Genomic DNA, 27979 nt, shown 5'->3' with positions numbered 1-27979 from the left:
ATTATTCGACTTTTAAAAGAAATCAAGTATTGAGTGAAGAAAAAAATAAATTCTGAATGGAGGCGAAGAAAAACCTAGTGCCACTCAGATTTGTGTTTATCCATGTATGTATTAGTCTGGGCATTATAACACACATGTTTCACGGAAAAACTGACGTTCAATTTAAATTGTTTAAAATAAATTCATGTTTGTGTGTTTTGAGAGATGACCGCCTCGTAAAAGGAGCACTATGTGTGATTGTGGCCAGAACTGGTACTACAACTACAATCAAAACACTGGTATCCCTCCGCCTCCCTCCAGTGTAGAGGTTGCCAGTTAAGTTACCGAATCCAGCACGAACGTCTCCGTTTGACCGATGCACGGTTTCATTCATTCATATTTGTGACGCTAACGTTGGGATTTATTCGAACATTTTTTAACTGGTCAATTTAAAGAACAAAGACGCATAATATTATTCGACTGAGAAGCACATTTGAAATATCCGCGCCTACATTAAATTGATTTAAGTTAGCCAAACATGCAGAATCCTACCTGTCCAAGAGAAAAATCAGCAACTTCGGAGTCGGGGTTCAATTTTTTCCATCTTTCAAAGGCATATCCTACGTTGTTCGGAATTATAACGAGGCTTTTTAGGTTTATTATCGTCCGACATTGGCGTTCCGAAACGTTCATAGCTGCACCTTAGTGGTAACTGGCAACCCGGTAGTCGAACCGCTCCTGATTTCGTGATTGGTAGATCGGAGGTGGGCGGAGCTACAGGCCAAAATAAAAGGTAAACCTTAGTAACGGATCTGACACTTCACAGAGAATATTTTGGCTTTATTGTTGTTGTCAGTGATATGTCTGCAGACATGTGAGGGCCATTTTATGATTAAATGCATTTCCTCACATACAGGTCCATTAAATGTTTTAAAGAGCAGAAAAGATTGGTACACAAACACACCATGTCGGGTAATTCTTTGGTACGCTGACTCCTTTTTGAAGGAATATGAAAAAGTTCTGCTGGAAAAACAAACCAGAGAACTAATGAACTCTCTATTCTGAATGCTACAGCAGCGTACACTCGCCCGTTGACACTCCTTGTTTTCTGGCTAGGTGCCATATCCCTATAATATTTTAATTGTGTGTGTCTGTGTATGTTGGCTTTTGCATAGTGAAGCAGTTTTAATTATATCGTTTATCTGCCTCCCCGCGGTACATTTGCATACAGTGTGTAGAGGACAGGTTATATCAGGTTATAAAACAACTTATGAAAGCTGAATGATGCACAGAGCCACTTTGCGATTTGAAAAACACAATGCTGAAGACAAAAGCATTTCCAAGAGTTTTAATAATTTACTAAAAAAGAGTGTAAAAGTAACAGATCTCTCCCGCTAAAATGGATCTGTTTGATATTCAAAGTGATGGCAGATGTAACAAATCTTTCCAACTTGCCTTCGTGTCTGCGTGTGCACGCTCATTTGGCAAATGAACCTCATGGCTGTAAGTAAATGAGTCTCATACTGTATATACTGTATATTAAAAACAAAACAAAACAAAATCTCACAGCAAAAAATACTTTGATATGAATCACTTGAAATGAAACCAACCAGCATGAAATGTACAGCTTTTAAAAAAATGCAGCTGACAAGTGTGTATATACAAACATGCTATATGACTGACCCAGAGGCAGGCCTTCTCTTGTGTGACATCATTAAGGACAGCCAATGAAATACAGCATTTGCCTTAAATATTCAACAACCTTTGACCCATTTCATTTGAACAGAAGAGTAATACTTTATAAATATAGAGTATGCTGCATTTCCTCCATTAATTAGTTTAATTCAAACTTAAATAAAATGGTAAAATGAAAAACATATGATATATGTTCATACTGTGTCCACATTTAAAAAGATGGTCGTGTCCATCACCCTTTTAAGTGCCTGCTTGGAAGAGGTAATATATATTTATGTATATACATATCTATATATATCAAATATGTATCACATGATATAATTTCTATAAATATGGCATCTGTACAATTGCATTAAAATGACATTTTGTAAATTTCAAATCCCAATTACAAGTCAATTGGGGGAAAAAAATGTTGAAGTATCTCATTTTGTTCTTTTAAATATTAAAAATAAGTCTCAGCATTTTGCAAATGTACGTATTACACTATAAACAACAATTCTGTCTAACTTACCAACATCTTCATGTCCCCAACACTTAGGAAGGCCAGAAAAAAAAGTGCCTTTATCAAACGCTTCCCCTTCGGAGTAAGTGAGGACATTTGCCCTTTTTCATCAGTCAGACTGCAGAAGGTCAACAGTGCAGCTCGGTACAAAACTGTAAAAGTGTCCTACATGTAAAAAGAACATGTTCTGTTGGTGGTGTCATGCCGTTCTGCTGGTTGTGCAACTTGGAGTCCCTGGAGGTCTCAGATAGGGCAAAAGGAGAAACATGCAGTGTGCCTCTCTGGAGTAGTCGCCGGAGTTTCAGGAGATTTATCCACCGAAGCTGGTTTTTAAGGTACAAACTGGTCCTCAAACTGGTGTCGGGAGTAAAAGCAAAACCCGCATTTTGCCTCATTGCAGACTTGCCCCATCCTTTATTTGCCCCTTAAATCCAAATCAGCAAACGACAGAGGAGCTCTGCTGCCCCCTGTTGTCCAACAATAAGAACGGCAGGCATTTCCTCTTCAGATTTTCTTTTCACCTTGCACGGCTAAAGCATGTTCAGGATGGCATTGTACATTTGGACCAGAACAGCCAGGTGGACAGGCAGGCAGGACTGACGGTCTTGCGTGGCAGGAGTACATGTCAGCCACGAGAGAGCGTTGTACTGCTCCAACACAAACCTACATGCAAATATCAGAAATGTTATATTTACTTTTACATTACAAACAGATTTCAGTTTGCTTTGTTCTATAGTTCTGCTGATAAAAGTATCCATTGCAATAACAGATGTTTTGGATTTACCTGAGCACATCAGAGGTGGTCTTTGAGTCCAGCGGGTGCGGCGTCCTCTTTGTTTTCTCCGACACCAGTTCATCTGACTGGGCGATGGAGATGTGGTGGTGGAGAGAGGCCTGAAACAAGGACACAAGGGGCTAGTCAAGAGCAGAGTTTGGTCAGAAGGAGCAGCTGTGTGGCCCCTTTCATCCCACATAATCAGAAGCATTCCCGCACAAAACCATCGATCAGTATCGCTCTTCCAGTTTTCTTTCCTGGCATTCTCTGTATCTCTCACCCCGTCACAGCGGCACATGTGCAGCGTTCGTACCTTCAGGAAGAGCGGACACTGGCTTTCAGCCTGCGGGCAGGAGGCCCAGAACCAGTGAGGAAGTCCGTTTGCTGGTGCTGTGGAGACGTAGTAACCCAGAGCCAGCGGCTGCTGTTTCAGCTCCTCTGGTGGACTGTCTCTGGACAGCAGACGCTCCCCCTCTCTCTGCGTGCAGGAAAACACCATGAATGAATTAAAAGCATGACTCACAACCCCAAAAAAGTGAACGTTCGGCTCCTGCCACTTTCATTCACCCACATATCATTCATCTGCACGCTGTAATCACTCTTTTTTGTGTTCTCTCATACTTAATGTGTTTTACTGACTGTTTAACCTGCTGCTGAACGCCTCGTTTCGCATCACCTGCTTCATAACTCTTTGGTCTGAGTGAAACTGTGTTACAGGCTGTCAAAATCTCTCTTCCCGTGTGCCTCCAAGACAAATTCCTCTGCATGTATTACACTCGGAAACACCAATTCTCTGTTTCCTGATGAAACTACGCAGAGCGGAGTGTCAGTAAAGGCTGCGGGAAGAGTTTCCATTCTTCAGAGAAGAAAAATCAAATCTAAATCTGAAGAAGTATGTGTTGAAGCATCTCCAAAGGAACTGTCTTTTTCCCCACAAGTATTCCATGTCAGTTTTGGTAAGAGGCTGCCATGGGATGGCTGTGGAATATACCACTAATCCCTGACGCACCTTGGTGTGCTGGAAATGTGAACCCATTCCCATCATGGATGGAGAGCCAGGCGAGGGCACAGGCGAGGTGTTTGGAGAAGAGTGCAGGTTCCCCGTGATCAGCATCATGTCATGGCCGATGTCATTCTCCAGTTCATCAGGAAAGGGCAGATCGAAAGGCAGATCATCTGAGGAAGGAGGCAGATGAATACGGATTACTTTGTATTCCAACAGATGATATTGTCAATCGCTGCTGGACGCTACCGTTGTTGTCCTCGGTGGGGTAGGAACTGGGAGCCAGTTGGGTGGTAGCGGAAGTGGGGAAGACGAGGATGTGTGTACAGGAAGCATCCTGAGGTGTGTTCAGCTGCGACGTCTGCAGGTTCAGAGCGGTGCTCCGACCAAACACTGAGCCCATGGTCACTGCATCTGCAAACATAAAACAAAGTTTCAAATTATACTGTTATCTAAACCATCTATTTGATCTGGGTGTGTTATATGTTCCATGTTATTACTGAAAACACAATCCCTGGTGAGATTTGTATTGATAATTTAACAATGTAGACAGGCCACTAACCAGGCATGACCACAAGAGAGCCCTGTGGCTCCATGGCAACCAGGCAGGCACTGACAATGGTGGGGGACTCAGCAGATGAGATCTCACACATCCGACAAGCCTCCCTCAGCTGGCGCCCTACTGAATGGAGGGAATGCTCCCCGAGTAGCGAGCTCCAGTCTAATCCAGAGAGACAGTAAATCAGTGGCACAATCTCAAATGAATCAGCTTTGTTCTGCAAAAATACATCAACTCAATTCAATGTTGGTGGTCAAATATGGAAGAGGCATTAATATTAAATATCTTTAATACAAAGAGGCACTCCACAATAACCTGTGCATTTGATTTGGCAGGAATAGCCTCACCTTTCAGCTCCCCATGGCCCAACCGGCCTAATCGGCCAATCACAATCCTCCAAGGCAGTGAGGTCATCTGGATGAGGCCGATGCACCATTCCCACAGCTTCTGCAGTCCCATTTTCCTGGCAGAAACTTTAGGCCGGCGTGCTCTGCAGTTAACAGAGAATAAAATGATTAAATGGGCTGAAAAAGAACCCCGCATGACAACGCGACTAAAAAGCCTGCCCAGACCTGTTGGGTACATCGATGTTGATAATGCTGGTTTCCAGGAGCTCCCCCTGCTGGTCGGTACAGGACACAAGGAGCCACCGTTGGTCGTGTGACAGGCAGTATCCGACGAAGAGCACGTTGTATTTGGAGGGAAGTTCCGCCCAGATCTCCCCTTGTTCGGGTTGTTTGGGACGGGTTGGACCGAGGATGAAGGGGGGGGAGTAGAGCTGCAGTGGGTGGGGGTGCTGAAAGACAAATCAATTAGCAACAGTGCCAAGTTAGAAAAAGACCATAAGCCTGGAAACAGTTATTTTTATTTGCAGGCCTACCGTTGGGCTACTCAGAACAGAGCTGACGGTGGACGCTGGTCCAAAGCCTGTCAGGGACTTGATGTATGTTTGTTGGGGCAGCAGGCGTCGGCACTGGGAGTAACAGGAGAAGGCCAAGGAGCGGAGACGCTGCAGGTACAAATGGCTCCCCCCGCTGGCTGGCTGGAGGAGGTGCTGGCAGGAAACCACCTGGAAGAAAAAACAAGACGTAAAGATGGTGAGCGGAGTTGTGACGGAGGAATCGGGCTGGTTTTTTTTCCAAGGTATGGGTCTACCTGTAGCACAAGTGCAGGTCTAATCCCTTCGGGCAAAGTCTGTAGCATTTCTGTGTAGCACCGAAGTAGACCCAGTAGCCAAATGCTACCTGCTTCCACCTCGTCTCCCTCTTCCTCCACTTCATTCCTTCCACTCCCAGTAAGAAAAGCATCGACGATGTAAATAACAATAGCTGGTGGGTTGGCGTGGCCGTCTATCGTGTCACCCAGGGTGGGGATGCCAATTCTAGACTGTTCAGAAGTGCTGAAAAGAGAGCAAAACGTCAACTTGTACAAATCTGCCCGCGCGTTATTGCCCTGAACTTCTCTGTCTGTTCATGCGGTCTTACAGTTCGGGGGGTTCTGCTGGCGTGCTGGCTGGTGTCGTGGTGCTGGACGGTCCTTTGGATTCGCTGGCTGCACCTTGAGGGGTCTCGCCTGTCTGGTTTGAGGTGGCGCCGATCGGCGTCTGAGCGTTTCCTGAACTGGTGGCCCCTGGAACCTGCTCCCCATCGGCGCCCGGAGGTTGTGGCTGACTTGACGAGGCCGATTGGGCTGACGTTGTGGAGGGTGTGGGCGGCGTGACTTTAGGAGGCACCAGAAGACTGCTGTCCAAATGCAGAGCTGACAGCTGGGGACCTGCATTTACAGGACAAAGAGGACATCTTTGTGAGATCCCATTAGCCGTAATGTAAACTTTGTCTGGGATGGACGACTGAAAGGTTCCTACCGAGCTGCTGCTTGCAGGCATAAGCGTAAAGTTTCAGCTTGTTGAGGTTGTCAGTGTGCTGCTGTCCTGTCCAGGGTCCAGTACACAACTGGTCCACATCCACCTCCTCCAGTTTTTCTGGCTCCACTTGTTCCCCAACAAGTATGAGACCATCCTTGGACACCTTGGCGAGAGGACGGTGCTTTCCAAGGCGGCAGGTCTTAAAATGAAAGCAGTTCGGTGTCTCATTAGAAACACTCACATTCAGTTTTTGTGCTAGCAACTCACAATAAATGCTAATCTTTCTTGCTGGAGTCATAATCTGATCTCCCACCTCATAGACAGCACTGAGCTCCTGGAAGAAGGCCTGTGTTGCAGCCAGAAGAGAGGGGCTGTTGGGACACAGCACTAAATAGGCCACGTCTCGCTGCCCACCATAAGGTTCCAGAAGCAACTTCTCCCAGAACGGTAACGCCAAAGGGGACAGCGCCATGAAGTCCCTCTCACGGTCATAGCCCAGCAACACTGTAGGGATGGGTAAGGGCTCCGGAGACTCCTCCGAACCTTTGGCAAAATGAGACTTCTTTAGGGGGATGCAGTCTAATAACAACACGTAAGCTTGCTTACTTCACCCCAGGAAGTCAGTGAACTCACCGTAGGAGCCTCTCCCAGCCATTTTATGGAACTGCTGCCAGGTAAGTGGACCTTGAACGTGCTGGATGTTTTCCCAGGTCCGCCCTGTTCTCTTTTTCTGGATGGCATCCTGCAAGAAGGGCTGCAGAGACAGCAGCATGCGGACCATATCCTGGGACGACAGAGTGCTCATCTCCACCACTGTGAGAAATGACAAGACACACACAAGTTCACACACACTGTAAACGACGCCTTTAATGTGTTTCTATCTAAAAGACAAAAACACACTATTTCTACATGCAGAGAAGTGGTTTAATGTCCTATAAAGATTCCGCTACACGTCAAATGTTCTCTCCCAGAGTGAAAGATGGAGCTTATTAATTAAATGCTGTCACACATCAGTGCATCCCTAATGTAAACCGACGGACAATAAAGATGATCCACAGTATTGATTATAGATAAAAAAAAGACAATTACGGAGATACAAGGTTTCTGAGGATATGATCGCTGACAGTAATAGCCTGCAGACAGCCATCAGCTTAACCTTGAACAAATGTGACTGCTTTGAGCAGCATCCATTCATATCCCAAAGCTATAATGAACTGATTTTTTGACATTTATCTGACCGGACAAAGTGTGCTTCTTACCATTCGTCTGAGGCCAGGAGTGAAAAGCCGTACTTCTGACAACAGTGGAATCTACTTTCCCCCCTGTGGGGTTGTCCACATACAGAAGTCCCTGTTCCAAAGCATTGTAACAGTCCACACAGGCGTCGTTTCCATCAGCCCACTGCTTTTCAGACATCCAACTCTGTAGCAGCGCCCCCTTGCGGCCGTGGCAGGAGCAGCGGAGTGGGAGATGCAGCGATGCCAGGGAGGACATTGGCTGGGAGCACTGCTCCTGCAGGAGGACCATGAACGACGGAGAGGCAAGGCTGACGTCCTGTGCCTTTTTGGCCTTTGGATTCCCCATTGTTGGGTCCCGCCGACACAGAGCCAGTCTCCTCTCAGCCGCTCGGCCTACCTCGGAGGTGCGGCCGAAAATGTCCAGCTCGTCCTCCAGGAAGAGGCCCGTGCCATGTGACAGTAGCCTGTTCACAATGGCACTGAAGCCACACATGCAGCGGTACTGATCTTCACATGTGGAATCAGGGATATACACCCCGACATCAGCTCCTTTCACATTCATATTACAGGCACAGATACAGCAGCTGTCAAAGTTGCGGTCCTTAAAAACGTTGAGGACGGAGTCTGAGAGGAGGAGGACAGTGTACAGGCTGTGGGCCTCGGGCAAGGACGGTCCTCTCCGGGCGAGCGGCTCTACAGAGCTCAGAGGCAGGCTAGTGGAAGGCGTAGACGCTGGCGAGCTGAGCTCGGTGCCGTCCTGCTTTACTGAGCCCTGCCCAGAGCTTGCAGCGTTAATACCCCGTGGAGTGCGCGGGGTGCGTGGAGTGGGCACGGAGAAGCGGGGAGTGGCAGGGGATGGAAGGATGCCTACAGTGGTGCTCACTGAGGCGGTGGTGGCGCTCAGCTGGCTGTACTCATGCTCCGTGTTGACACTGGGGATGTTCCTGCAAAGCACACAGCGCAGGAATTAAAGCCTGATTGTTAGCAGCTTAACCAGATGGTGCCAAGTCCACCTTCCATGACAGTCCTCACAGGAAAAAAAACCCTTAATGTAGCCAATTACTCACGTGTATCCATCTCTGTTGAAAGTGTTTTGCTGCATGACCAGAGGGAAATGCTCCATTTTGGGCAACAGCGACCAGGACGGACGATAGTAACACTGGTCTGGGATCTTAAGGGGTGGCAGACTTTGACTGGGCAGGCAGAACAGCGGCGCAAACATGGACGAGCCTATCGGTAGCTGGAAAAACATCATATAATTGGGGGAGAAAATTATTAGCATGGATAAATACTTTAAAGGCATCATGAGTCTTTGCAGAATTCTGACTGAATGCAAAGTAGTTACAGAATTTCCACCAAATCTGCACCATCCAAATCCACAAAGTCCTTGCAGAGACCAGAGAAGCTCCGAAATGTCACCCCGGAATGCAATTGGAATGCACATCCTTACAAACACACCCTGAGTTACCCCAGAATAGCTACTTATACAGGCCAGTGCTGCAGCACATGGAAAAGGAGCCTTTAAACCTTCTCACAGACCCAAAGACACAGAGTCTTTGGAGAGCTGAAGGAAGATAACCGTGGGATTACTGTTAACTAGCCAGATTTGCGCTGCATAAACAGCGAGCAAGTGCACCTTCAAGTGCTGCTTCAGGATCATTGTGCTGTTAAAAAGAGATTTGTTGCCACGGGGCACGGCTCAGTCATCCATGATGACAGTTGAACAACTGATCATGAACTGAAACACGCGCTCTCTTTTCATCCTCCAGCACTCTGGCTCAAAGCAAACTTCAATTACATCATTTCAGAAGCGCCTCGGTTGCAGACCGCTCGTACATCAGTGAATATATAGAAAGAAACAAGCACTTTTGGTTGCACATGATGTACGTGTAATCAGTCAATTGAGATTTGTCACAACACACTCATTATAATCCGGCGGAAAAACATCTGGAGACGCAGCAGGTTGTCGTTAATTTACAGAGATCCAATAAATCCATTTAAAGCTACAGTGAACGTTTTCGTCGTGTCTTTGGAGAATGTTAAGCCCCGCCTCTCCTCACCTTGTTATCCTCCAGTCGGGGACTGGCCACGCCCTCCTCTGTATCCATCTTGTACTCTGGCAGATGCGAGGAGGTCAGAGGCAGCAGGTGGTCGGAGGCTCCTCCGGACACGGGCGTCTCCTGGCTGGGAGTGTCCCGGTACGTGGTGATGGGAGAGAAGGCCGGGGGCTGCTCCAGGGACGGCGGGGTGGGAAACATGCGCTGGAGGTCTGCTATTGCTGGAAGGAAGGGACGGAGAGAGGATGAGAAACTCTCCAGGAGGACAGGAATATCTCTAATGAGAGGAAGAGAGACTAACTTGAAGGGTAAGATACTGCAACTCTGCCTTCTTTTCCTACGGGACGATCGTCTGCTGATGCTGGAATCTTAGCGGACTGATGGTTGGTGTAAACAGTCTACAAATGACAAGAAAGTTCATTAAACGGAGTCGACAAATTATTATATTATAAAACAGTTAAAGAATGCTCAGCGGCGAGGGCTCACCCCCAACTCTTCATCATCTTCATCGAAAATGTTGTCTAAGTCAGAGATGTTGACCACCAGGTCTTTTTCTCGGGTCAGCGAGGGGTTGGGTTTGGCAGCTCCGTCATCTGGGCCCGATTCGTCTGAAAGAATAAACAAACATCTAAAGTCAGACTGGAGCAGAAGAGGAAGGACAGGAATCTGACAAAAGTGGGAGAAGAAGAAGAAGTAGAGGATGATGATGATGAAGATGATGAGGATGGTGCACCTGATTTTGGAGCTGAATTAAAAATAGACATAGCATCTTTCCCATCAGGCAGTGCTCCGTTGCTGGTGATTTCATCTCCCTGATGGGCAAATTAGCAGAAAAATAAGAATATACTCAGCTCAAATTAATGACTGATTTTGACTAAACAAACAGCCAAGAGCCTCCTTTTAAGTAACGATTATATGAATAAAACATTTTTCCTTGTACACAAAACGCCTTATTACCACAGATTTAGACTCGTACCTTCAGCTTCTTGGTGGGTTCTCGTCCCTGACTCTTCAACCTCTTGGAAGTGGAGAAAGTGTACTCAATGTCTCCTTCCTTAAAGTCGTAGGGATCATCCCCAGGTTCCCGCAGCGCCTCCACCCCAGGCTGCTGGTAGAGGCCCAGAGTCTGGACGTGCTCCCTCACCCTCACGTCTGAGATCTTATACCTCTTCTGAGTCTGCGTGTACAGCCTGGAGGAAAGAAAATTCCCTTTTGGTGACATTTTCACTTGCTTCCAGAGGTAAAGCTTGATTTTCACCGATCTTCCTCCCTTTCTTACCTTTTTAGGGGGGCATCAGTGCATTTGTCTGTCTTCAAATCCTCTAAAATATCAGTAGGGAGATCAGGAGCTCTGAAGTCAGCCTTATCGGTCCTGGGAGTCCTGAAACCCCTCCACCAGCCAGCCCCTGACTCCTTCTTCCTCAGCAGAGCTGTATACACAGCTGTCTCACTAGGGGACACCCCCAGTCCCGAGGGCCCCTCCGGACAGGCAGGCATGTCCATCGGCACATCCAGCACCTCAGGCTCTCGCACTTGTGGATGTGGGCTGAGTGTGGGTGGAAGCGGGGACACGGGCGACTGTAGAAGGGATTCTGGGACTTTTCGGCCGTTGGAGAGAGGTTTGGGGTACTTGCAGCTTGGCAGAGCAGCCAGGGGCTCCTGTGGGGGGTCCAGGGCCACAAGTCCTCCAAGCTGGGGGCCTCCTGATGAGTCCTGCTCTAAAGGGGCCTCCTGTGTGACAGACAGGCGATGGTGGAAGGGGATCGTGGCCGGTCTCTTGGACTGTTTGTCAGCCTTTTCTGCCTTTTCACTGGTCTTGTGTTTGGGGAGGGGGGTGGGGTACAGAGTTTGGTTGGCACTGAGCTGAGGATTTGTAGACGGTGTTGATGTCAGCGCCAGCTTCTGATGCTTTAACCTGCAAAAGGAAAAGGTCAAGCACAATATGATGGAATTATTCAGGTGCACGAAACCTCTTTAGTTGTCACGACTCTTTCAAACATGCAGCTGGGCCCAGCAGCCACTTCTGTGCTGCCTTTAATGTCTTAGTCTTTTCTATCCCACAGCACTCAGATCCTGCATGCCTCAGATTTAGACCGAACAGCTTGTGTTCGCCACATACCTGGAACACGTGCAGGAAACTCTCTCCCCCAGCTCGTTGAAGTCCCACGTGGTTAATCCATTTGGCACTTCCTTCTTAGCTGCTGCGTCAGTTGGTTTATTTGATCTGCAGGGGGAAGGGATGAACGATTAAATAAAAACAGTTGAATTAATCAACCCATCTGAGTGTATTCCGTCATAATCATGCCCGCGAGTCTCAAAAAGAGCTGTTGAACTTACACGTACTGAGGCTGGTTGAGATAACATTCCCTCCATGCCTGATGAACCACCTGGCAGGTTAAGGTCTTCCCAGAATGCTTTGGGCTGATGCTGGGGATCCCTATGCTGCTGTCTGGTGTGGGAACGCTGGAGACCGACGTCACAAAGCCGCTGTCCGCTACCAAAACGATTTCATAAAATCCACCGTGAGCACTGTCCCGTTTTCACAGGAGCTGAAAACAGGCGCTTGATCGAAATCCCCGTTTCTTACCTGAGCTGGGCTGCTGTGGTGACGTCGGAGGCGTCAGCGGCACGCTGCAGTGGTTGGGCTCCCTGCTGAGGCCCTGAGCTGCAGGAACAGGTGGGGGCTGCTCTACTGGTAGATCCCCCTGAGCAATCAGCACTAAAGCAGCTGGGTAGGTCATCCTCACACCACCTAACAGGAGGAGGAAGTACACTTCTTAGTGATGAGGCACTGCAGGAAGTGCTGCTGCTCATATTCACTGGAATTGGCCCCGTTGGTAAGAACCAGGAGCTCAGGTTTCTAATTGCGCGGCAGCATAAAGTACATTTGCACCTCATCCACACACTTGGCTCACTCGGGCTCGAGACCACATGTCTGTCATTTTTAGATGTTAGAGCCGCTGGCAGACACGGGAGATGTGATTATAATCAGGTCAAAGCAACGCTGTGGGATCACACTGATTAGACAAAGCTATTAGAATAATTCCACTGGGCTTTATCCACAACTTCCATATCTTCCCTTTCATTGTCTGCTCCCCTGGTTTGCAGTCATTTGCTAACTCTCCCTCTAAAAGCCACTTCAGTATGTCCCTCATCCACTTATTGTCTGCTAAATAGAGCTGATGCACTGACATGTTTCCAAACCTCCTCTGAATTGAGGATGCACTGAATTGATCAGTTAGGATTTTTTTAAGCCGATGTTTTGACTACTTCCACTCTGACGTCGACTCTGAGCTGCAGATAGAATTGCGACGCGCAGGCCATCTAAATTAGAGGGACGAACCAGACAGGCTCCTCTTTTTATAATCCTCCATCTCCTCCTGCTGCTTCTGTCTGAGATAAACACTGCCATTACCATTTGTTTGAGCTAGTTTATATGGAGAAAAAGCAATGGGCTCATTTAAACAATATAAGCAAGACTTCTGTCACAGACACTCAACTAATTAGAAATAACTAAAGCAACAGCAAAATGAGGAGCGAAATAAATCAACAATGCAAGATCGCCCGCGCTGCTAGTCAATTAAGACTGAGACACTGATCTTCAGTAATGCTATCAGTGATCATTTTTATTGTAAATCCTTAGCTTCCAGCCTCGTCTTTCTTCTTTGAACTATTGTGCTGTGGGATTGTCTCCAGCGTCGCTTTGTTTAGTGTTTGTCACAATGAGCATTTGTTCTGGAAGTCCCTTGGAAACAAGCTGACACGTCTCCAGGGTTTTATTCTGCTACAAGTGGAGCAACATCCCTTCCTTGTAATGTGTCGTTATTGTCACTCTTGTGCTTAAGAGATAGCGGCCATTGTTGTCCAATGTTCCAGGAAATGTGTGCATAATGACACACATTTGTAAAACAAAGCAGTAAATCGTGTGTGCAGATGTCTCGAACTAAAACTTTCTGCATACCTACGATGACCTCCACGGCCACGTGGCAGCTGCTGTCGTACGTCTGGTTTTTATCCTCCGCTTCCTTTTCCGCGCTACCGTCTCTTTGCTGCAGCACTATTGGGTAGAAGTAGCTCCACTCCTCCATCAGCTTCCTGGTGGCCGGGTCGCTCATCTTGTAGGACTGACCCGTGAGAGTGCCGCTCAGACCGTAAGGACTTAGGATCACTGCGGACAAGCGAAAATAATCGACTTTATTAAAATTGCAAGGCAATAACACTCACTGTGGGACAGTTGTTGCCGTTTGAGGCTCATTTCTGTATCTAGTTCTCCGTGCACAATGAAAATGGGACACAGGAATTCATTTAACCGCCTCTTTCTGCACCACCTGGTACAAAGCGGTTGTCTTTCAGCGTTACCTTGCACTGGTGTTATGGAGGTCTGCGCGAGGCAAATGTGGTTTCCTGTTGTGTGGTACGCCGGTTGATGCTGCGCGATCTCTACACTGGTGCACACGTTGCTCTCGCCATGGAGGAAGAAGGAGAAGGAGCACGACAGGCGCTCGCTGGGGACAGAAGGCAGAGACGGTTTAGAGCCCTCAGAGGGGAGGAAATTTAGTAGCAACATGCTGTTGTGCGTCCCCTCTTTGTGTCTGCCTTGATCACATCTTATTACGTAGTGTCATTTAATCACACGGACCCACTAACATGATTAAAGTGAGATCTGAATGGAATGGAGAAACCTATAAATCTGCGATATTGGCAAAAACAGATGTATGAAAGCGACACACCGGGCGTGACAGATGAGCCCAAGTTTTCTCCAAACAGCAATTTAGAGAAGACACTCGGGATGTGTCTGTAAAAGCCTCACTCAGCTCCACCCACATTGATCCTCCAGCTCCTTATTGTAGGTATAAATCCTCATTTGCTTTTGACTGATGGTGGTGACTTCATGTTTACATATGCAGCAATCTCTTTATTAAATCGCTCGTGCATTGTTCATCATCCACTGCCTTTTTTTTTTGAGGAATAATTGTTTGGTCTTTATTGCAATCTGTGTTCCAGTGGGTAGGATGGACATCATTAACTACCAAGACAGCTTTACTGATGGACATTTTTAATCTATAAAGCCACCTTGGTTTATATGTATGTGAGACTGACAGTAAAGTCAGCAGGTACTGTAATCTTGCGATTACCCTGCTTCCAATGCAATATCTCCGGTGCCCTGAGGGAACCAGACCTCCATTTGAGCCTTAATGGATCATCAAATTCAATAAAATGGCCAGTTCCACAGTCACTCATGGGCAGAGCTTAACAGTCATGACAGAGGCAAATATGTGGTTTTGCTGACCGTGATGGCCTCCAGATGGCGCTGAGGGCACCAAAAGATTTTTAGGTGTTTTTTTTTTCTTCAAGAGGACAGATTTTCAGCTTTATTAATGTGCCTGCTGCTCTCCTCCAAAGCAGGAACATGACAGGTGGTTGGATGCATCTGCATGTTCACAGGAGGAAGACAGGATCCAAAGCCTGTGGCGACCCCGCTCTCCAAATTTCACAAATGTGAGCGGGATTCCATTCGGTGTCAGTGCCCTCCAACCCCGTCCTCGGTCCATCATGGCACTATACGGAGAGCTAAATTTAGCTGCAGCTCAGTGGAACAGCTGCAAGTCAAGAGCAGCAGTCAGGGACTTGTGCAACAGTCAAAATCTGCATCTTTCACCAAGCCGAAACTTCAGGATGTCTGAAGAGGGCCGGTGAACAGAAGTAACCTTGGCTGAAAACAGAATTCTCACCGCTTTTGGTGTCACTTGAAAAGTGACATTCATTGGTGTCACTTGAAAAGTGACACCAATGAATGTTTTAAACAAAAATCTGAGTATTTGGAACAACCACCATGCACTTGGCTGAAGGGGTGCCCTGAACTGAAGCAACATTAGCAAAATATCCTGAAGTATTGATAATTCTCTTTGGATTGTTGCTACGGATCTTTATGAGATGTCTGTTTACTGATTGTGACCACTGCTCGGAATCTGCTGCTCCTATCTCAGCATGTCTCCTCTTCATGCTAATTTTCCTCATTTCAGAATCAAAGAGCAAGATAAGCTACTGTATATAGAATAAAATCCTATTTTCACCTGCATTTCATTTGCATTTATTACAAAGCAAAACTGCAAATAGGCCACAGTACAAAGACTTGATTTAGATAAGTGATAACGGCTGATAAGTATGCAACCAGGATCTATTGTGCAACGATAATAACAACAATACAAAGCAATTAAATGGGAGTAAAGAGCATCAAAGCGCAGACTGATGCAGCGGGGAGATTGATGCTCCCTGTCCTTTTACAAAGGGCATTTTTCTGCACAGTAAGCGGGGTGTGAGTGTGTGGACACACCAGGCTCCTCGGGGGGACAGTTGTGCAGTCGGCAGACGCGCACGTGGGTGTGCGTGCATGTATGTTTGCGAGAGTGGTGTACTTAGATGCGAGGCAGCTGTGCGTGCTGGGCTGTATGAGTACAGGTATTAATAAATGAAGAGGAGTGATGGCTGAGAATCGCCTCAGGGCTGACAGTACTGGAGAGAGATAGAGTGCAGAGAGGTAGAGAAGGAATGGCATGGCGAGGGAGATGGGGGGGTGAGAAATAGAAGAGAAGTGAGCGGAGGAAGCGAGGAGGCAGAGTGAGGCAGGGGGGGAGAAAAAGGCAAGACAGAGCGAGCACTGGAGGGTGAAAAAAGGTAGGAATAAGGCAGAGAGTGTGGATGGATCGAGAGGAAATTAGGAGGGCGAGGAAGAAAGGATACAGAGTAACATCAGCAGTGAGAGAATAAGAGAAAGAGGAGGAGGTGAATAATTCAGTGCCACGCACTGCAATTGCTGCACACACATATCGATGAGATCAGAGCTTTAATGGGTGGCTACTGAGCACACTTTTATGGCGAAATCAATCACCGAGGCTAAGAAGACACGGAAGCTTTACAGCCGGCGCGAGCACGTGCGCGCTCACCTGACTGCCGTATGGGTTAACCTCATATGACGGCAGGTGTGTGACATCTGCAAAGGCACGACTGTGGACCGGCAGCATCTGAACGCGGTTCAAACACCTGAAGTTGTCATTACAGAGGTGTAACACGTGTAATAGGCGCCGCGCGCACGTTTGAATGCCTTCAGAGGGAAAGAGCAAATTGTCTTTTCAGAGTCTCCGCGCTGTAAACAAGCCGGAGGGGGAGGCGGTTAATGTCTGACACGCGTCATGGACTTGGCACGAAACTACAGCGCTTATCTTGATTGTGTCTAACTCAGTAGGGGAAAATATAAAGATAGAGAACAACCAAGGGGATGAACGGCAAACAAACGCATCACAAAGTTTCTGCTCCTGCTGTTAGCATCTAAAGCTCGTGATCGGACAGATATGATAATTGTGCTACGATATCATTAACTGCCTGTGCACTGAACGGGCACAATAACACTTTTTTAGACCCCTGCAAATCTGAGGGATTAATCTCCTTAATCTGTGCCTTAAATTCTCCGCCTGCCCCCACAGCAGCACTGTTTTTGGTGTTATCTTCTCTTCCTTCCCACACGGTCTCCTGGAAACGCCAGAGCGGAGCGCTCGCAGTTGTGGTGTCGACGGGCTGGCGCGGGAGAAGCTGTTTACCCTCCTGAAAATGAGCGCGAGCAGCAGGGAAACAAAGGTCCTGACACACCGACTCTATTACATGCAAACAATTTCAACCAAACCACCAAACAGGCCTAATATTGGTTTGTGCATGCGCTCCTGCGCGACATGACAGCATTAACACAGTCACAAGAGGAGGAAGTCAGCTTGATATATTATTCAATGGCCCCAAGTGGGTGGCTTCAGTCAGAGCCACTATCGCGGCGCTTGTGCTCTATCTATTATTGTGCATTTACAGTAAAAAGGGGGCACAGTGTAAGTCCAGACGCCTTGAGAGTTAAAAAGCCATTTAGGATTCAAAAAGGGAGAAAGGCTCGAGCCAGTTAGGTTCTCTATACGAGCTGCCACAGGGAGCTTGGCTTCACATCTGTGGATCAAATTAAAAAAAAGAGGAACAGGATCTGCTGGCAGGCTGCTTCTCTGAGTTATCACTGTCCTCTCTATTGATCCACGCATTTCTTTTCTCATCTCTCTTTCTAAGGTTTTACCTGAATGTTAGAAACCGAGCGAGGGGGGGGGGGTATTAAATGATCCCTTCTGATGAGAAGGTTCAAACGTCTCTGTGGGTTTGTGCCAGCTAACAGCTTCATCAGACTCACACCGACTGAGGTTAAGTGTAACAACATGGGTTTGCGTGCCGACCGCCGCGGACTCGGTCCTTCTTTCGCTGACCCGACGGAATGGGTGGAAAATTATCCATTTAAGTTAAAGTGGCTCTTAATACGCTGTCATCCATGACATAGATTTCACACATTTCTGCGCCCACTTTATTTCAGATGGACCGGTTTCGTCTGCCAAAGACATAATAAGTCAATTTTAAAAAGAAAAGCCAGCAGAATTCAGGAGACGCATGCAAACGCCCCAGAAATGTCCTAAACACTTTGGAGAATTGTTGCAATGAATAATGTTACTTGTCATTAATTGTATTTTATTGAATAATATTTACTGAATCTAACAAATAAAGCACTGTTGCAAAGAGCACAAACACAGCTGCTAATTAATATTTGATTAACTTTATTAATGAGTCTCCGTCTAATGAACTCGGTCCACAGTAATCCATGTAAACATACTCAGCTGTACAACTGTCCCTGTGCCATCTACCATTCCACAATTAATGGATATTTTCCATGACTAACTGTCTGAATCGGGGAGATAATTCCTTTGTAATGCTGGAATGAGCAGAATTCAATGATAAAAAAATGCCTTGTAAATGTGATCTTTCATTAGCACTAAGGCTTAAATATGCAGCCCACATTTCATCGTTTTTATGGCTTTGTTTTTGTAAAGAAAAAAGAAAAGGACAGCTAAATATTTATGCATGAAAATGTGGCTCTTAATGCAAAAGAAAGCTCCTGGATTAGATAGACAGTGCAGTGAACTTGACATGGGCAGAATTGACAGATCCGATGAGAGACCGATTCCAACATGCCCATTGAGCGGTCCATGATTAATTTACAACCCCCCGCCTCCTCTGATCCCCACCTCCCCACCGCACACGGTGCGCCTCCTCCCTGCTCCTCCTCTCCCCCCCCCACACTCTCTCTGTATCCCTGTCACTCTCCTCTCGCTCCCCCTCGACGTCTGATGCAATCCGTTACCAACCCGGAGTGCTTCTTTCCTCCCATTCAGACACAAAGGCAGCACGAGTGCTGTTGCTGAGAGAGGAGTTCTGGAGGAAGGTTTGGGAGCGGGTATGGGGGGGGGTGACAGCGGAGGAGGGGGAGGGTGTGCATCCTGGATGTGCCAATCCTCACATGGCCCCCCTGGGGATACACGCATGATAAACACCAGATAAGTCTAACAAAGACAGCCGTGCCACAGCGCAGGAGCTGGCATGGGTGAGGGGGCATGGGAGGGATTTCTGCACAGCAGCGCCCCCCGATGGGCAACAGCGAGACAGTGTGGGAGTGAAGAGGAGACAAAGGAACTGGTTACAGCTGAGGTAGGAGTAACCTGAGCAATATTCCATCATGGCATGAAAATACTGATGGCCAGAAATCTGCACGCTTCTCACTGTGGGCATCACTGCTATTCTGGGACGAGGGCTGGTGTGAGTGTTTGGGGGGGGGGGGGGGGGGGGGGGGTAAGACAGCATGTGTGCTGGAAGCAAGAGGAGGAGGCACGTGTAAAGAGAAAATAACCACGGTTTATTCAGACCATGTGATGGCATGCAGCAGCCACCTATGATGAGTGCTCCTGTCCTTTTTTTAGGGTTTTATTAAATGCTTCCAGAATTTTTAATAATTTACAGATCTAGCAAGGGGGGGAGGGGAGGTGCCAGCTGACGGCATATTTCTGCTGATCTGTGTGAATAAAGAAAACACACACAGGCCACAGACGCAGTGAGGAGAACACCAACACATCTACAGTACAGTATGAAGACACTCATCTAAAGATGACTACATGGTTTCATTATTCAGTAAACTGCAGTTGTGGCTGAAATTGTATATTATATTTCAAGTTAAACCTCAAGCATCATTGCTTAAACGTGCAGTTCATGGCGATACCGTCTCCTCAAATGCATCAGTCCACACTGTAGGTTTCACTGTGTGACCATGGTAACCACTGCCAACCTCAACTTGGCATCAAATGTTAACATTAGCCTTCTAGTAATAACAAGCTACTTCGGTTAACAGAGAGTCACACCAATGCATCTGGGCACAACAGCAAGACCAAAAGACGCCCTCAACACCTTCATGCTTAACGACCACAGGTAAATTCACCTTTGATTATCATCCGCCAGCGTCTGCGTTGCTATTGTTACTGCTGCTCTGCAATGTGCGCTGTTTATGTACAATGTATCCAACACCTGACTAATTTCATTGTCAATAATACGTTTATTTTATTCATTTTCGTTGCAAAATGCTCACAGAATAACGGGAGGGAGGAACCTCTTCAGCTTTAAGGGGAAATGAGACTGATGAATCAATTTAAAGTAAAAAAAAAGAATAAAGTTAAAGATAAATAATACATGATGTCGTTTAACAGCTAAGTGGTCTCCAAGGAGCCATTTGACTGGATATTCAGCATTTCAGCATGGATCTCTGAGATGCTGGTTCCACGCCAGCGGGAGAGGCTGAAGTGGGCAGACTGAGCCGTGAGGGGGAACCATCACTGAAGCAACAAGTTGAGCTACTGTCATAACAACCAGCCCTCTTTTTACTCTCTTTCACTGTCTCCCACATTGCCACAGCCATCCAGCACGACACACACACACGTATAAGCTAAAACACTCTGCCCTGAGGGAGAGAGGGAGACAGAAAGAGCTGTGAGGGCTCAGCTCAGATCAGCTCTCACCACCACTCACAGTCCTGGTTTTAGCAGCCTCCCATCATGAGCCACAACATCAAGAAGACACTCGACAAACACTGAATCACAGTGCAGCCATTCACACCGGCAGGCTGACTCACACATGCAGGCACATGATGACACACGCATTCTCTCACTCTCCAGCATGCACGAAAAGCAAGAGACAAAATCCAATCATATGTCCGATGTGCGCGTGCGAGCGTGTTGAAGGTTCCGCTGACCTGCTGCCCAGAGACTTGTCTTTCAGCTCCTGCGGCTTGAAGAACCATTTCCCGATCCTCAGAAAGCCTTTATTCATCAGAGATCTGCAGGAATGAAGAGGAGAAAGACATTACACACGGAGAAAGCCACAACAGGAGTAATGATACAAACAGTCCGAAGGATTAGGGATTACGCCCGATCCCCTAAAACAGTCTGTTCATCTGCAGATGCGCGACTCATTTCAGGAAACAAGCCTGAGCTGATCTCCATGACGCAGATGATCGGTTGACACCTGTCGGTGCGTTCTGCTGCTGACCAGAAGGTCGGTGGTTCGAGCCCAGGCAGGGACGGTGGGGATTTTGGGGACAGTGGAAGCTCAGTCTGTACTCACTGGTCTGAGAGGTTGGGACATGTCCAGGAAGCTGCTGATGTGCTTGTGAGCAAGGCAAATCCCTCAAAAGTTTAATAACGCCTTTATTTTCTTTGACAGAGCCACTGTCCACTATTATTATTATGGTCCACTGTTTAGAATACATCAAAAAAATCTATTCTTTTAGTGCTGCGATCTCCGAGACACTGAAATAAGTGTTGTCATTTGGAATTACAGTCCCAATATCGTTGGTTATCTTCCATCTCCTCCATTTTTGTTTTCCATGTGATTTATTCGCCGTTAAGGATTTATTTGCCAAAGCTCTGACAGTTGACAAATGTTGCCTCCCCAAGTCTTCTGCAGTAAATCTCACATATTGTCAAATCTCACTGCGGGAGACGCATCACTATTTATCCAAGATTTGTGGATTCTGCGACATCTGGATCTGCAACATCTGACGTGTTTCTTCAGGTTTTATGAGAACCTGGATCACATCACAACTGTATCAAGACGCCCTTCTGTAACCAGACACAAATCAGCTCTCTGACCTTCGACCCCACCGGTCAGTGCATCCCTCCACTAACTTTATTTAGTTTATTATGTTAAATCAGCCTTTCCAGTCCAACTTTGACCCGGTCCAGTAACAAACACTGGAGATGCGACCTAATGCTGTTTACCGATCAAACACCGCTCTAAATCTTGGTAAACATCCACCCGTCACCCAACACACTCGTTGCGCGGAGTCGCCGCTCGCCTTATTTTTCACAGCTTTATTGAAATTTGCATGACTTTAATTAAAAACGAAAATAAAAGTGACAGACATCACATCGCCTGACACGAATGAAAAAGTGCTGGTGATCCCACCAGTGTTGAAATAGTGAGCTATAAAAGGAGTTAGTTTCAAGGTAATAAGAAGGTTAATTCCGCCTGCCCCAATGATGATCACTGATGCTTAACTTAATAGAGAGCAAATATGTGCTGCTTCATTTAACAGATGGCTCTGACTCAGAAAGGGGAGCTTTGGGTACTTGAGCAAGTGATTCAGCACACAGATTATCATTTCATTAAGGTGAGGCTGCTGGAAAGAAAACTGAAGCTGCCACGTGTGACATAAAGCACTTTCTTGTTTACAAAAGGCCGATTTTGTTTATTTCTCACCAACCTCCGGAGTGAAGCTTTTGATTACTGATGATGCTTTTAATAAACACTCATTGGTGCTAAATAATGAGGATGATGAGTCTACTGAAGCACATCTAAGCTTCTCATCTGTGAGGGAAATCTGTGCCAAAAATACACCTGCTCTCATTCTTAAATCAAAATAACAGAAATTATAATTCCGTGGACGTCACCTCTTTGGCACAGCACTTTAAATGATTCCTACTCCTCCTGTTTGCACTGGTTCTGACATGATTTCTGCGCAAGACTCATATATAAGTTTTATGATCAATAAATAATTGAAAAAATGGATTGCCTATTGAGAAAATGTCTGTTTTATTATAATGTTATTTTACTACATTATTTTGTGATGAATTTGTTCATTTATTTATTCTCTCTTGCGAAGCAGCTGCACAGTTTACAGTCCGTTATAAATCATTTATGATGTACATATTCTATAAATAAATGCATCAGGGAATAAAAACGAAAACAGTGCGTAACCTTTGAAGGAAAAGTAAATACAAATAAGGAAACTTGGAAATAAAACAGTAGAAGAACAAGCTGGTAAATGCAGGATTTTAAAATGTTTGCACCCCGTAGAGTAAAAATTGAATTAACAAGTTAAAAACTGTTGCCAGATTCAATATTTAATGCATGAAGAGATGGGTTTTACCTTTCCAGCAGGTTATGTATGGCCTTGAACAGCAGGGTCCTGCACTCATAGGACAGGCCACACTCCCACAGCCCCTCCTCAGCCACTGAAAAACAAGGACGACATCCAGATCATTCATCTTTATTTTCTGACGCGGCTAAAATGCAGCGAAACAGCTGCACACGTCGGTAAATAAAACAGTGAACAAAACGAGTTTGTGACTAAACACGCTGCATGTGCTGATGAGATAACCAGTGCAGCATGTCAGGAATACCAGGGAGGATCAGGGCGCGCGTGCGTGCGTACGCGCGTGTGTGTGTGTGTGTGTGTGCAGAAGGTGCTCGGCTGCAGCTGTCAGGTTGGCTGCAGCGGCAGCCCGGTCAAACTCCGCGCAGTTGTCAACCTCAGTTAGTGGAAGTGAGGGAAAGAGAGAAGAGAGAGGCACAGACGGGCAGACAGGCAGACAGGCAGACAGGCAGACAGGCAGACAGGCAGACAGGCAGACAGGCAGACAGGCAGACAGGCAGACAGGCACATGCTCGGGCTTGTGCGGAGCTGGAGCTGGAACTGAAGTCCTTCTGTCTCAGTGAAAATCAAAGACAAACACGGTCAAATCAGCTGCAGCGACGGAGCTTCGGACACGTCGGCAGCCGCTTCACGTGTGTCAAATGTGATTTCTTTAACCCTCTGACCCGACCCTGCGCTGACCCCCCCCCCCCCCCCCCCCCCCCCCCCCTGCTCTGTCATCCTTCCAAAAACACGGCACGCACACACACACACGCACGCACGCACACAGACAGAGGCCAGTTAACAGTGTTTTTCTTTGTTCTTTGCCATGTACCTGCAGGGCTCCTGGAAGAAGTGGAGGCTTGTGGGTGGGTGTTGTGTTTGCTTATGGGGTGGTGGAAAACAAACCAGGCATCACAGAAATTCACAAGAAAAAGAAGGAATGAGAGACAGAAGCAGATCGCCTGGGGGATGGGTGGCAGAAACCTCAGTGGCGGTTTCCTTTTTCCCTCTCCTGTTCTTCACCTAACCTTATTTTTTCATCCCTTCCACTGTAACCCCCCCCCCCCCCCCCCCCTCCCCACCCCACCCCCTCCCCTCTGTTGATATCCCCTCACTAATTCCATCTTATTCTCCATAACGCACAGTGAATGAAATTTCCCTACTCGCCAGAATTACCCTGTAACCATGGAAACGCTGCCGGTGAGAACATGGCGCCCTGGCATTCAGCTTCAACGCTGGTCCCTCCTGCCCCTCACCCTCCCCCATCTCCTCCTCCTTCCTCTGTTCTATTACTTCCAGCACCCCTCCGTCACGACCCTACCCCACTCCGCACACACACACACGCACACACACACACACACACACACACGTCCACACACACCCCTCATTTACTCCTGCTTCAGGGCTCAGACAGGAAGCTCACTCCAGCCAGCTCTTCTACAGAGGAGAGAGATAGAGCGAGCATCACGAGCAGAATGCCAAGTCTCTGGCAAAATCCAGCTCATTAGCTTTAACTGACTCTACATCTCTCTCTCCCTCCATACCTCTTAAAAAATGTCCTATCTTCCAGCGTACCCCCCCCCCCCCGATCCTCAACAGGCCACCTTGGTTTGCTCATGTCGTGGCCAGCTCCAGCTCAGCCTCTTGGCCTCTTTTTCTAAGAAGACCCTGCCTTCTCTCCAGAGTCCCACCCCAAAGTTAGCACGGCGGACCCCAGAGCAAAGTGTTTTACAAGTTGTAGATGTCACACGTCCTGCCGCTGTGATGGATCAACGCGTTCAGTGACGACTCAAAGTACACAAGGTCACGGAATTGTTGGAAAGTGAAACACTTAGCAATTAAAGGTAACATGGCGTGAAACTCGCCTACAATCGTGTCCGCGAGCAATGATTTGGGTGTGTAGTGTGTTAATCGGAAGAGGGACACAAATGGCCCCGGGGAGAACTGTGCAGATGCTACGTGCAGGGCTAAGTGCAATATGCCTTTAAAGCTTCATGATCCATCATTCCCTGAACTACAGGGAACTGCATCATGTCTGAAAAAAAAATCTCCAAGGAACAGAATCTGTCCACCCTCAATTACATTACCAACTAAAAGCTCAACCTGCCCAAAGATCCAAATAAGAGCAGATTTTGCACCAGCCTCCGGGTAAATGAATTAAAAAGAGTCCCTCCTGAGCTAATCGTAACCAGAATGCATCAATCAATAATAAGACTAAGGAGCAATTCGAACTACAGCAGAGCCCCCCTGACTAAATGACACCGCCATTCTAGGTATGTACATAAAAGCCTGCAATATTTCAGTTAGCTACGACCAACAGGCATGATTATAGCATCGAGCGACAACAGCATGATTCGCTTTGGACAAAAAAACCCTCACCTTTCCGTTGCAAACATTAAATAACAGCGCAGCAGGATACAGTAAAGAGCATAATGGAGCACGTTTGACTCGTCCTTCCCCCTCCTCCAATGTGCTAACTGTTAATATTGATTTCTCAATTTCATTTAAACCCATGACTTTAACGAGGGGCGTCGGATGAGACGGCATGAGACGCGTTTCAGCCTCACGTAAAAGGACGAAGAAGTCGCCACAGCCCGACGGGACGCCGGCGCCTGAAACTTCTTCCCTGAGTGGTGCAGAGCACGCGCCAGCTCCGGGCCCGACTCTGCAGGCGCGAGCGCGGCATGCGCACGCAGCGAGGTAACGCTTGTTTGTTCTAGGCAACCTTCCCACCCCCATCTCCGTGCCTCGATGCTCTTAACTGCCGCACCACCCCAAACACAAACAAGCAGTGATTGAACTGGGTCGCCACCGCCAGTCCCTGCATTACCGCTATATTCCCCTCTCTCCTCCACTACATCTCATTCTCATCCATCTCTCTCATTTCCCCTCCCCTTCTCCTTCTTTAGATCCATCTTTCGACCGATTTCTCCCTTTCAGCGGCGTTGATCTGGCACCGCGGCGGTGACCTTTCGCCACAACACTGCCGTGTTAACACACCGCAGAGGTGGTATTGATCTGAGGCAGACAGAGACACTGGGAATTAAGGTGTGACAAGGTTCCGTCTCACACGATGACCCCTTTCCACACGTTTCCTCCCTCGTTCCCTTCTCTTTCTCACCTCTGTTCTTTCCCGCTCTCTCCTTTTTCTATTGAGTCCATAGCAGCCGGTTGTCAGGATGTCCAGTTGTGTCTCCACAGAGTGTGTGTGTTTGTGGGGGTGTGTGTGTGTGAGAGAGAGACTTGATTAATTAGCAGTGATATGTCAAGTTTGGTTTTCTTTTTGTTCTGCACTCAGTGGGGTTTATTCAGCTGTTTTGGATGAATTTGGTGTAGTTATAAATCATTTCATGGATAAATGCTTTCCAAAACACCTCCTCCTCCTGATTCTGATGTGTGACAATTCAGAAAATTGAATCGAATCTGCTGGAATAATTACTGTGATGTGTGCTGAGCGATCCTAATGACTGAAAAATACATTAATAAGAGTTTCAGCTATAAAATTAATGCTCATTAAATGACACATGACAATAGGTGAAATGATTCAGCTTTAAGTGGAAGATATTCCCTGTTTACGCTGATGATGAGGCCATTTTAGAGTACAACCAACGGACCAATCTCATAAAATGGATACGAGCTCAACACATTCCCATAAAAATAAATATAAAACATACAGTGTGACTGATTTGCCACAGGATGTCAGAAGAGCCTTTAAGAGGGAACTTGTTGCTCAGGGACTTCACCATGTTTTACACTTAACAAATCTGCTTCCAATTTGGATTTCTTTTTTTTTTTTTGGCCACAGTTTTGGTTTTGGGCGCGGCAGACAAACATGGGAAATCTTTTTAGTTCCTCAAAAACGTCATCGCTGCTTGAAAACAACCAGCGAGAGTCAAAGGGGAAGGCGTCCTTTCGGTCCAAATCCGATCTTTCCTTTTCCTCACTTTTATTAATATTGCATCTGATAACACTGCCGCCATATTGGCAGGGGCTAATTATAGCGGCAGCACATATTAATGAGCATATTTCCAGTGCGAACGGCAACATGTGCTCCTCTCTCTTCTCTGTGCGGCTGACAGATGATTTCCAGGAAACCATTTAGCTAAACACTTTATAAGCTCGCGCTTTTACAACTGCGGCGAATCTCGGACGGGCGGCGCAACGCTGGAGTATCCCGACCTGCTTTCCGAACAGCTGAAGGGTTACATGATACCATGAAAGCATTTCCATTAAACCATAGCAACTCTGTTTATTATCTTCTGGAGGGAGACAAGGACCCAATAACTGCTACCACAGCTCTCTATTAATGCCCCCACATCTGTGTCCAAAATCTGCTCTCATTTGCCCTCAGACATATATTTCCGCGGTACTTAGCAAAGGCTCCATCCTTCAGGGACGGTAAGATCAGACCAGCATGTAGTGTATAGAAATCCCACTTGTTCAGCTGACAGTTTTGCTTGACTCTTTTATTTGAACTACAACGGCAGCTTGTTGCTAACGTCTGTCACGCTAGCAACAAGCTGGCTGATGGGAAAACATCACACCTCATGGACGCTGTCTCTGCCCGTGTGAGTCCAAAAGCACGAATTACCCAATAAATCCATGTATTTCAAGAAAAGGCTCACTTCAGACGATTCAGGCAGCTCTTTTTTTGTGAGAAAACTATAAAAGGACAAAGGTCTGGACCAACAGTAGGTGAAAAACCTCTTCAATGGAGGGATGAATATTCTGCACTGTAACTGGACTGGATATATTTGACTCTCCCACGTGGCCTCCCTCGCCAATATGACACACTCTCCAGCACGCTTTATCACCTTTCTGCCATGCTTTTACACACATATCAGCAAGCTGAAACACCGTCTTCTGTCACATGAACCGAGAGCACAAAATGTCCCGAATGTTCTTCCAGACGTTTCATTTCCAACATCTGATATAAAGTTTGGAGCGCTGCGGGTCTGCGGGTGCTCCAGGGCAAGCCTGCTCCCTGTCAGCCAT

At 47.0% G+C, this 27979-nt stretch overlaps 1 protein-coding gene and 1 long non-coding RNA gene across 3 annotated transcripts in view; one reads left to right on the top strand and one right to left on the bottom strand.

Moving 5' to 3' along the window:
* Positions 1 to 833: 833 nt before the first annotated feature.
* LOC101064404 (mediator of RNA polymerase II transcription subunit 13-like) overlaps positions 834 to 27979 on the bottom strand; it is a 55899-nt gene continuing 28753 nt past the window's right edge. Inside the window, exons 3-31 of one of the 2 annotated variants that reach the window (XM_029837407.1) lie at positions 22997 to 23081; positions 20819 to 20902; positions 14032 to 14177; positions 13634 to 13840; positions 12260 to 12424; positions 12016 to 12166; positions 11792 to 11896; positions 10952 to 11587; positions 10649 to 10862; positions 10406 to 10484; positions 10159 to 10280; positions 9974 to 10070; positions 9676 to 9893; positions 8683 to 8855; positions 7637 to 8559; positions 7011 to 7190; positions 6691 to 6920; positions 6378 to 6576; positions 5998 to 6286; positions 5669 to 5912; positions 5394 to 5582; positions 5086 to 5309; positions 4861 to 5003; positions 4517 to 4675; positions 4204 to 4368; positions 3961 to 4127; positions 3265 to 3429; positions 2961 to 3070; positions 834 to 2839 (exon numbers count right to left, since the gene is read on the bottom strand). In XM_029837407.1, the coding sequence (XP_029693267.1) occupies positions 2707 to 2839; positions 2961 to 3070; positions 3265 to 3429; positions 3961 to 4127; positions 4204 to 4368; positions 4517 to 4675; positions 4861 to 5003; positions 5086 to 5309; positions 5394 to 5582; positions 5669 to 5912; positions 5998 to 6286; positions 6378 to 6576; positions 6691 to 6920; positions 7011 to 7190; positions 7637 to 8559; positions 8683 to 8855; positions 9676 to 9893; positions 9974 to 10070; positions 10159 to 10280; positions 10406 to 10484; positions 10649 to 10862; positions 10952 to 11587; positions 11792 to 11896; positions 12016 to 12166; positions 12260 to 12424; positions 13634 to 13840; positions 14032 to 14177; positions 20819 to 20902; positions 22997 to 23081 (6002 nt within the window). In that variant the 3' untranslated portion in view covers positions 834 to 2706. Of the gene's footprint in view, positions 2840 to 2960; positions 3071 to 3264; positions 3430 to 3960; positions 4128 to 4203; positions 4369 to 4516; positions 4676 to 4860; positions 5004 to 5085; positions 5310 to 5393; positions 5583 to 5668; positions 5913 to 5997; positions 6287 to 6377; positions 6577 to 6690; positions 6921 to 7010; positions 7191 to 7636; positions 8560 to 8682; positions 8856 to 9675; positions 9894 to 9973; positions 10071 to 10158; positions 10281 to 10405; positions 10485 to 10648; positions 10863 to 10951; positions 11588 to 11791; positions 11897 to 12009; positions 12167 to 12259; positions 12425 to 13633; positions 13841 to 14031; positions 14178 to 20818; positions 20903 to 22996; positions 23082 to 27979 lie in introns of both variants that reach the window. The other variant, XM_011604927.2, reaches the window with a different exon arrangement.
* Positions 18948 to 20808, top strand: LOC115250153 (uncharacterized). Its single transcript, XR_003888713.1, has 3 exons — positions 18948 to 19230; positions 19925 to 20001; positions 20277 to 20808. It is a non-coding gene; the product is annotated as an uncharacterized lncRNA (long non-coding RNA).

Source organism: Takifugu rubripes, chromosome 6 (genome assembly GCF_901000725.2).
Source record: "Takifugu rubripes chromosome 6, fTakRub1.2, whole genome shotgun sequence".
Classification (NCBI taxonomy): Eukaryota; Metazoa; Chordata; class Actinopteri; order Tetraodontiformes; family Tetraodontidae; genus Takifugu; species Takifugu rubripes.
The sequence above is the reverse complement of the archived record's forward strand: the minus strand, read 5'-3'. Positions and strand labels throughout refer to the sequence as shown.